The sequence below is a fragment of the Anomaloglossus baeobatrachus genome, unplaced genomic scaffold, assembly GCF_048569485.1.
Source record: "Anomaloglossus baeobatrachus isolate aAnoBae1 unplaced genomic scaffold, aAnoBae1.hap1 Scaffold_41, whole genome shotgun sequence".
NCBI lineage: Eukaryota > Metazoa > Chordata > Amphibia > Anura > Aromobatidae > Anomaloglossus > Anomaloglossus baeobatrachus.
Window position 1 is genome coordinate 354,093 of NW_027443435.1, and position 10,465 is coordinate 364,557.

General features: G+C 46.0%; 1 protein-coding gene across 1 annotated transcript; it reads left to right on the forward strand.

The window, feature by feature from the left end:
- Nucleotides 1-1,090: 1,090 nt before the first annotated feature.
- LOC142277324 (uncharacterized) lies at nucleotides 1,091-9,940 on the forward strand. The gene is made up of 3 exons (XM_075332634.1): nucleotides 1,091-1,153; nucleotides 5,026-5,126; nucleotides 8,815-9,940. The coding sequence occupies exons 2-3, from the start codon at nucleotides 5,048-5,050 to the stop codon at nucleotides 9,864-9,866; spliced, it is 1,131 nt and encodes a 376-aa protein (XP_075188749.1). The 5' UTR covers nucleotides 1,091-1,153; nucleotides 5,026-5,047; the 3' UTR covers nucleotides 9,867-9,940.
- Nucleotides 9,941-10,465: the final 525 nt, after the last annotated feature.

Here is a 10,465-nt window from a genome sequence, read left to right on the forward strand (position 1 = left end):
ATATAACCATACATATAAGCATACATATAACCATACATATATCCATACATATAACCATACATATAACCATACATATATCCATACATATATCCATACATATAACCATACATATATCCATACATATAACCATACATATAACCATACATATAAGCATACATATAACCATACATATAACCATACATATAACCATACATATATCCATACATATATCCATACATATAACCATACATATAACCATACATATATCCATACATATAACCATACATATATCCATACATATATCCATACATATAACCATACATATAACCATACATATAACCATACATATAACCATACATATATCCATACATATAACCATACATATATCCATACATATAACCATACATATAACCATACATATAACCATACATATATCCATACATATCTCCATACATATAACCATACATATAACCATACATATATCCTTACATATATCCATACATATAACCATACATATAACCATACATATATCCATACATATATCCATACATATAACCATACATATATCCATACATATATCCATACATATAACCATACATATAACCATACATATATCCATACATATATCCATACATATCTCCATACATATAACCATACATATAACCATACATATAACCATACATATAACCATACATATAACCATACATATATCCATACATATAGCCATACATATATCCATACATATAACCATACATATAACCATACATATAACCATACATATATACATACATATAACCATACATATAACCATACATATATCCATACATATATACATATAGCCGCTCACTGCTGAAGCAGCCAGATCAGAGGAGCAGAAAACATCAACTCTGAACTAGACGCAACCCTAGAGATACAGCAGGCCGCGCTGAATAAAGGACCGCCCCCTAACAGTATGAATACGCCCCGGAAGTGACCTCATAACCTGCACGCAGCCTGTATTCTCTAGCATCATCTACCATCCCAGTGGCCAGAGAGTAGCGTCTAGAATGGAGTTGATTTGTTTGAGGGAATTACGTCACCGGAAGGGGCGGGGCCTCCTCGTGCCGTGCCGATGTGTGACCGGAAGCAGCAGTGCTCGGGCTCCTGTGCAGAGCGGACGGATCCTGACCCTGAGGTGGGGAAAATTCAGCTTTTCCTCATTAGTTATAGAGCTGAGGTCACACTGGATTTTGGGGTAAGAAATAAAAGTGTCTCCTGTCACTACTGGGGGCTGCAGCTCGTGTATATATCACAGGGAAGGGGCTGAAGCTGCAGCACAGGGCTGTGGAGGCTTCCATAAGGAAGGGGGGGTTACACAGGGCAGGGGGCGATGCTGCATATTGGGGGGCTTACACTGGGAGATGCTGCATATTGGGGGGCTTACACTGGATGATACTGCACGATGGAGTGGGCTAGCAGGGAAAGAGGCTGTACATTGGGGGGGCTCACAGGGGGGAGAGACTGCACGTTGGGGGGGGCTCACAGGGGGGAGAGACTGCACGTTGGGGGGGGCTCGCAGGGGGGAGAGACTGCACGTTGGGGGGGGCTCGCAGGGGGGAGAGACTGCACGTTGGGGGGGGATCGCAGGGGGGAGAGACTGCACGTTGGGGGGGGATCGCAGGGGGGAGAGACTGCACGTTGGGGGGGGCTCGCAGGGGGGAGAGACTGCACGTTGGGGGGGGGGGCTCGCAGGGGGGAGAGACTGCACGTTGGCAGGGGGGAGAGACTGCATGTCTGCACGTTTGGGGGGGTTCGCAGGGGGAGAGACTGCACGTTTGCGGGGGTTCGCAGGGGCAGAGACTGCACGTTTGGGGGTGCTCGCAGGGGGAAGAGACTGCAAGCTGTGGGGGGCTCACAGGGGGGAGAGACTGCACGTTGGGGGGGAGAGACTGCACGTTGGGGGGGTTCGCAGGGGGGAGAGACTGCACGTCTGCACGTTGGGGGTTCGCAGGGGGAGAGACTGCACATTGAGGGTAGAGGTTCGCAGGAGGAGAGACTGCACGTTGGGGGGGTTGGCAGGGGGGAGAGACTGCACGTTGGGGGGGTTGGCAGGGGGGAGAGACTGCACGTTGGGGGGGTTGGCAGGGGGGAGAGACTGCACGTTGGGGGGGTTGGCAGGGGGGAGAGACTGCACGTTTGGGGGGTGCTCGCAGGGGGAAGAGACTGCAAGCTGTGGGGGTGCTCGCAGGGGGAAGAGACTGCAAGCTGTGGGGGGCTCGCAGGGGGGAGAGACTGCACATTGCGGGGGGTTCGCAGGGGGGAGAGACTGCACGTCTGCACGTTGGGGGGGCTTCGCAGGGGGAGAGACTGCACGTTGGGGGGGTTCGCAGGGGGAGTGACTGCTCGTTGGGGGGTGCTCGCAGGGGGACGAGACTGCAAGCTGTGGGGGGCTCGCAGGGGGAAGAGACTGCAAGCTGTGGGGGGCTCGCAGGGGGAAGAGACTGCAAGCTGTGGGGGGCTCGCAGGGGGGAGAGACTGCAAGCTGTGGGGGGCTCGCAGGGGGGAGAGACTGCACGTTGGGGGGGGGCTCGCAGGGGGAGAGACTGCACGTTTGGGGGTGCTCGCAGGGGGAAGAGACTGCAAGCTGTGGGGGGCTCGCAGGGGGGAGAGACTGCAAGTTGGGGGGGGGTGCTGTAGGAAGGATAGATGGATTGATGGATGGGGGCACACCTGGGGTGGGCCTGTAGGAAGGATGGATGCACATCTGGGGTTTTTATATCCAGTGACTAAAGACCACAATGTGCGTCAATCAGTGACGTTTCGGTCCTTCCTTGGACCTTTATAAAACTCACACTATAAAGATACATAAGAAAAATACAAAGTGAATATTCTCTCAAAGGTACCGTATTTTTCGGACCATAAGACGCACTTCCCCCCCCCCCCCAAATGTTGGGGGAAAGTGGGGGGTGCGTCTTATGGTCTGAATGTAGGGCTCCGGGGAATGAGGGTGCTGCGGTGGAGCGGGTCATCGGGGGCACGAGCAGGCTGCAGCAGCGCCTGCCGTGACTACGTGGGCCCACTCATTTCATATGCCCGCCCATCCTCCCACCTATCTCTCAGCGCTGACAGGTGGACGGGATGATGGGCGAGGGATAAACAGCCGGCCGCATGATCACCCCTGGCAACTACAGCTTGGAGTGATCATGTGCGGCTGTATTCACTGCTCCCCGTGCATCATCATCAGCGCGGGGTGCAGTGAATCAGTATACTCACCTGTCCCCGTTCCCCTACAGTACCACGATCTCCTCCTGGCTTGCCGCCGGCAGCTAGGAGGAGATCGTGGTACTGCAGGCGAACGGGGACGGCTCCACTCAGCGTTGCTGCTGCTGACACAGACGGGAGGAGGGGCTGCAGGGAGTGAGGTAAGGTGAGTATGAACGTTTATTTTTTTTTTTATGTGCCACAGGATGCGGGCCGTATACCAGCATGGGGGTGTATAGCAGGATGGGGGTATATTATGAGCAAGGATGGGGGTATATTATGAGCAAGGATGGGGGTATATTATGAGCAAGGATGGGGGTATATTATGAGCAAGGATGGGGGTATATTATGAGCAAGGATGGGGGTATATTATGAGCAAGGATGGGGGTATATGAGCAAGGATGGGGGTATATTATGAGCAAGGATGGGGGTATATGAGCAAGGATGGGGGTATATACTCTATATACAAGGCAGGAGGATCATTACCAGGATGGGGTATCCTAGTAGAGAATTTGGGGACATTAACCCATAACAGTGTCAGCAGCAGATCCTCGCCCCATAAGTGTGTCATGACCACATTTTTTGCTTAAAATTTTATTTTCTATTTTCCTGCTCTAAAACCAGGGTGCGTCTTATAGTCCGAAAAATACGGTACATGAATATTAGAGCAAACATCTTACATATTACTTGTGGAAACATAGAAAAGATTTATCTATAGAACAGAAAATGGGCACAATTGGAACATGGCCTCGTCCCCAGCGGCTGCAATATCCCATAATATTCACTTTGCATTTTTCTTATGTATCTTTATAGTGTGAGTTTGATAAAGGTCCAAGGAAGGACCGAAGCGTCACTTATTGACTCACATTGTGGCCTTTATTCACTGGATTTAAAAAATAAAAAAAAAAATTGAAAATATTTTGAATGCCGGATTTATTTCTTCACTTTATTCTGATTTTGATGTCAGATAGTGAGAAAAACCTGCAGATGTGTCTGTATAGAGAGCGGAGGGAAAAACCTGCAGATGTATCTGTATAGAGAGCGGATGGAAAAACCTGTAGATGTGTCTGTATAGAGAGCGGAGGGAAAAACCTGCAGATGTGTCTGTATAGAGAGTGGAGGGAAAAACCAGCAGATGTCTGTATAGAGAGTGGAGGGAAAAACCGGCAGATGTCTGTATAGAGAGTGGATGGAAACTTCTCGTTTTTCTCCTCAGCCCTGGTGTGGAGGACGTCCCTGTGGAGGTATCATACAGTGCTTGTATTATACATTATGGGGCAGTGAAAGGGGAATCTTTGGGCTTCATTAGGAGGAAAGTTACTTTGTAAGGGCTGTAAAGTTGTGAGAGGTTCTTATATGACCCAGTTGAATATTAATTACATTTTTATTTTTGGGGGGAGGGGGTACCAATTAGAACCTCCGCTATGGGGTCCCATGATTCTATGTACACCTCTGTTCGTCCCGTTAAAGAAAAACAATTGAATAAAACTAATTTTCCTCAAAAAGACTTTCAAAAATATAACATTGTGACTAAACCAATTCTAAAATGATGGAAAAATAAGCATTAGGGCGTCCAAACAATGAAGGAAATCCCAATGTCATAATGTACCACACTAAGTGGATCCTGCCACGTCTGCTTCTATCCCTGCTGAACTGACTCTGGTGCAGTACGGGGGATATAGGAGGCGTAGAGGCCATGCATGGATTGGTCTCGGGCCACACGGCTCTGGTAGCAGAAGCGTCCATCTAGAACCTTCCACATGACTTTTCCTTCTGTCCGTGACTTTTACATTATTTATTTTACAGCTTTGAAATTCAGGGAAAAGATATGCAGAACGCTGCAGACACAATGGAAAAAGGAGAAATGGATGTGCGGAGTGATGAACGGAGTAGAGACCTTTCCACAGGTAACCCTCCTCAGTGAAGAGTCACCATTAAATAACAAGAACAGTCACATTCCCAGCTGCAAGGAGAAAATTAATTTTACATTCTCCCTGCTGCCGCTCGTATACAGTCACCGATGCACTGCGGGAAACAGTAACACTTACCGCTCACAGGCTGTCAGCCAAGGAACAAGAGGGTTGATTACTGTGCACCCACTATCTAGTGAGTGGTGACTGTTACAGCCTCTCCCACTGCTGGTGACTGGAAGTGAGCAGCTGCTGGGAGAATGTAACTGCATTTTCTCCTTGTAGTTACTGTGTCACACTCTATCCTCTGTCTTGTACGCAGTGAGTGACAATTTTGGCTCCCTATGGAATCCGGGTCGTGCCAAGCTGTTTGTTGAGTGAAAGCTCAGTTCAATCTGAAACTGGGAGGTGCTTGGTTTTTTCAGGGGTTCCCTGTTCTGAGTAATCAGTCCTAAACCCAGAGTATCATGGAGGTGCCAGGATAGCTGGAGCAGGGACCCTAAAACGGGCCCTCAAACTAGGGAACTTGTGCTGTCCCTGATCCCAGAGGTAGGCTTGATGGTATCCAGGTCTGGACCTCCAGCTTAACCCTAGTGACCCGCCCCAGGGCCGTGGCGTACTCGGTTCCAGGTGTTGGTTAATGGGATTATGTCACGGGGGCCTGTGCCCAGTTCCATGGCCCTGGTGTTCGCTGAAAGTCAGTAAATAATAATAATAAAGAAAATTAAAAAAAAATAAAACTTTCGTGACGCCACCTACGGTTCCAGTATGGTTACTGGGGCTGCAGGTCAGACCTCTGGGGTGATGGTTAGGCAGCCAGTTGTTTACGCTTCCCGTAGGTGAAGCGGGATCCCCAGGGCAGTTTTAGCAGTCTCTACACAGATATGGCGGTTTTTCCTCACAGCCTTTTCAACTGTCACTTTAGTGCAGCAGCCTATGGCTCCTCAGATGAAGAAATAAAGTGCGTCACACCAATTTATTAACTCTGACCAGGTTTTACTTGCAGGTGTTATGAAAAATGGGTTCAGTTTCTGATGTGACAGTTTTTGGGTAATCTGGGAACAGTTCAGGATCTCTGCCCCAGGTTAGTTGTGAGGCCTCCCTGCTGCGCTGTCTCTCTCCTTCGTACTAGGCTGCCTGTAGCTATACCTTGTCCCTCTCTCACTGTCTTCACCTGTATGGCAGGCGGCAGGAGCTTCTCTAAGGGGCACTGCTGTACTCACTGCGGTCCCTAAGCTCTGTGTAGCGGCTTTGCCTTCAGGTGCTGCTGCGGCCAGGAGACCTGGAGTCTCCCTGGCCTCCGGTCTTTATTGCTGGGTAGATTAGATCCCTCACAAACTCTGACGCCGGTGTCCGGTAATCAGCGCTGTTCCTTGGGGATGAACCGATCTGGCTCCACCTCCCCGGTCACTCCTCTTTTGCCTCACTCCTGACCCCTCAGGCGGTCACACAGTTGCTCGTACGGGCTAAGCACAGCCCTCTCCATTTTGATGTCTTCCCTCACTCTCTGCTCGCACAGTCTCCTTTTCTCCAACTGTCTGTTTAACTCCGCCTCCAAACCTGGATTTAAAGGGGACCTCACCTGAACTCTGCTTGTAGAGCTCCCCCTCCAGGCTTGGAGTGGAAGTGTTGTATGTGGGATTACCTGATGTGGAGATCCTTCCCTGCCCCGGGTACAGGTATATTTGTGGCAACTGAACCCTGGGGTGCCACACTAACACCTGTCCAAACCATGATCTAACCCCCCCCCCACCGGGAGTGGAGATGCAAACCCCACAAAGAATCGCCACAAAAACCGGAATGACAGGAGCATAAACTAAAGGTATCATCTGCAGTAACAAGAGGAATCTCAAACCTTAAATGGGGAGAAGACAGCTGAAAAGAAATTAGCCCCCTGAGTCTCAAGAAGCCACAAACCACTCCACACGACAGGAAAACAGTGTAAAACACTCAGCTGAGGCTGAGAAACTAATTTTAGGTTGCCTGTGAACACAGTCAGATGCCACTGTGGCTCCCTGCGAACGTGGGTCTTGGTTATCTGTGCTCTGATCTATAGCTGGGAGACCTTGGACCTCCTCTGACCATCCATTTGCCCATATCCGCTATCCTCCTGATATTCTGACCCCAGAGCTGACTACGCCTTTGTCTTTCCCCTTAGTTCATGGCATGTTCTCTTTGTATCTGACCCCAGAACATTTGACAACCCTGCCTCACGGCTTGTCCATGCAGTGATTAGCGTCACACACTGTTCTAATAAACCAGATAGAGATCATTTAAATGCTAGGTACTCAGATTACCACTATATCTGCAGGTAAACAGTGTTTTTGTAGCTGCCAGGTTTTCTTTAACCCCTTCTCGATATGTAACGTATTATTACATCCTATTGCTTCTTGCGGGCTCAGAAGCTGAGTCTCCGTTATTGGCAGCAGATGATGTCTGAGTTATTCAGTGGAGGTAAGCTTCACCCACTGCTGTTAACTTTTCAATCTTTGACAGCAGCATTCGCAGCTCGCAGCCTATGGGGTACAACGTTCCACATATCCAACACCCCCAGCAACATTTATCATTGGGTGCATATGGGTCGCCATAATAGCTGGGGTCTGCTAAAGACCCCTTGCCCTATATAAGGGTACGTCTATGATCTCCACACCTAGATACATTCCTTCAGTGGTGTAGATTTCAAAATGAGATAATTTGTGGGGTGTTCCTCTGTTTAGGCACATCAAGGGCTTTAGAAACGTGACATGGCATCCTCTAGTTCAGCCAGTTCTGTTCTCCAAAAGTCAAATGGTGCTCCTTCCCTTCCGAGTCCTGGGATATCGGCGTACACACGAGAAATTGCACAACAGAATTATATGGTCCATTTTCTCATCTTACCCTTGGGAAAATAAAAATTTGTGGTAAAGCAACACTTTTGTGGGAAAAATTAAAATGTTTTTTTTTTTCCTTCCACATTGCTTTAATTTCTGTGATGCATTATTGCTGTAGGAATATTACAAAAAAGGGATAAATACATAGCTAATGTGAAAAATGAGTAAAAAGACATAGGCATTGCATTACTGGCTTTAGAGATATTTGCAAAGAGAGATTCTTAGCTTATGTATTGGCCAATCCATGTGAGCCCGATCACCTTGACAAGGTGATCTTATTCTATTGGGAACCTAACCTTAAATGCCTCTGTGTGGTTAAAAAATCTGCATTTCTGCTTCCTGGCTAAATAAGATGGTGGACACACCCTGGCTATAGGGCAGAGTGCTTGGTCAGGTGCTTGTCACGGTTATCGGGCTCACATGGATTGGTCAATACATAAACTAAGAATCTCACTTTACAAATATCTCTAAAGCAGTAATGCAATGCCTATGTCGTTTTACTCATTTTTCTCATTACCTATGTATTAATCCCTTTTTTCTAATATTCCTACAGCAGTAATGCAGTGCCAAAGTATCCTTATATTATTGAGTGCCACTGGATATGCTTTTGTAGATATGTTTTATTGAATGTCGTTTTGAGCACTTCGAAGGGTGCAGTTTTTAAATTGATGTCATTTTGGGTATTTTCTGTCACATAGGCCTTTTAAAGTAGAACACTACACACTTTCTTTGGAATTTGTATGGATTTATGTGTGTCTGTGTATGTTTGAGGTTATATTATTAAAAGCTTATAACTTCAATTTTATTTATGGCAGATGACGGTACCAGGAGTTCCACACAGAATGCTAAGGAAAGTGAAAGTAACAAAGAAGCGAAGCCATATTCATGTGCAGAATGTGGGAAATGTTTTGCTAACAAATCAAATCTCATTAAACATGAGAGAATTCACACAGGAGAAAAGCTATATTCATGTTCAGAATGTGAGAAATGTTTTGCTAACAAATCAAATCTCATTAGACATGAGAGAATTCACACAGGAATGAAGCCATATTCATGTGCAGAATGTGAGAAATGTTTTGCTTGCAAATCAGATCTTGTTAAACATGAGAGAATTCACACAGGAGAAAAGCTATATTCATGTTCAGAATGTGAGAAATGTTTTGCTAACAAATCAAATCTCATTAGACATGAGAGAATTCACACAGGAATGAAGCCATATTCATGTGCAGAATGTGAGAAATGTTTTGCTTGCAAATCAAATCTCATTACACATGAGAGCATTCACACAGGCGTGAAGCCATATTCATGTTCAGAATGTGAGAAATGTTTTGCTTGCAAATCAAATCTCATTACACATGAGAGCATTCACACAGGCATGAAGCCATATTCATGTTCAGAATGTGAGAAATGTTTTGCTTGCAAATCAGATCTTGTTAAACATGAGAGAATTCACACAGGAGAGAAGCCATATTCATGTTCAGAATGTGAGAAATGTTTTGCTTGCAAATCAGATCTTGTTAAACATGAGAGAATTCACACAGGAGTGAAGCCATATTCATGTTCAGAATGTGGGAAATGTTTTGCTCGGAAAGCACATATTATTAGACATGAGATAATTCACACAGGAGAGAAGCCATATTCATGTTCAGAATGTGGAAAATGTTTTGCTCGGAAATCAGATCTTGTTAAACATGAGAGAATTCACATAGGAGAAAAGCTATATTCATGTTCAGAATGTGAGAAATGTTTTGCTCTGAAAGCACATATTATTAGACATGAGAGAATTCACACAGGAGAGAAGCCATATTCATGTTCAGAATGTGGGAAATGTTTTGCTCGGAAATCAAGGCTTATTACACAGGAGTGAAGCCATAGTCATGAATAGAATGTCTGTTTTAGTAAATATTAATAGACTTTTACTATCTGTTAATAAAGAGTTCATTTTATGTCATTACGGTTGTGTACTTTTTATAATGGATCATTTACAAATTATTCATCTTTTTACACATTTTTTTTAATTTTTGATGGAGAATTTTTTTTTTCTTTATTTTTTTTTTATAGACAAGTTGTATGCTTTACTCATCCATTTGTGTATTGCTTGAATGAGCGCAGAATTAATTTTGTTAAATCTACACTCCATTTTGTCTTTGTGTAAAGCCCCCGTCACATGTAACGACTTACCAGTGATCCCGAAAACGATGTGACCTGATAAGGATCGCTGGTAAGTCACTGGGAGATCGCTGGTGAGATGTCACACAGTCAGACCTTACCAACGATGCAGTAACGATGAGCGAACTGTATAGGAGGTCATTGTTAGGTGTCAAACACAGCGATGTGTCCTGCCCAGCAGGACATCACCTTTGAAGAAAATGCTCCGGACCCTTCGGAACGATTAGCGATCTCACAGCAGGGGCTTGATCGCTGGTAGGTGTCACACATAACGAGATCGCTGGCAAGATCGTTACT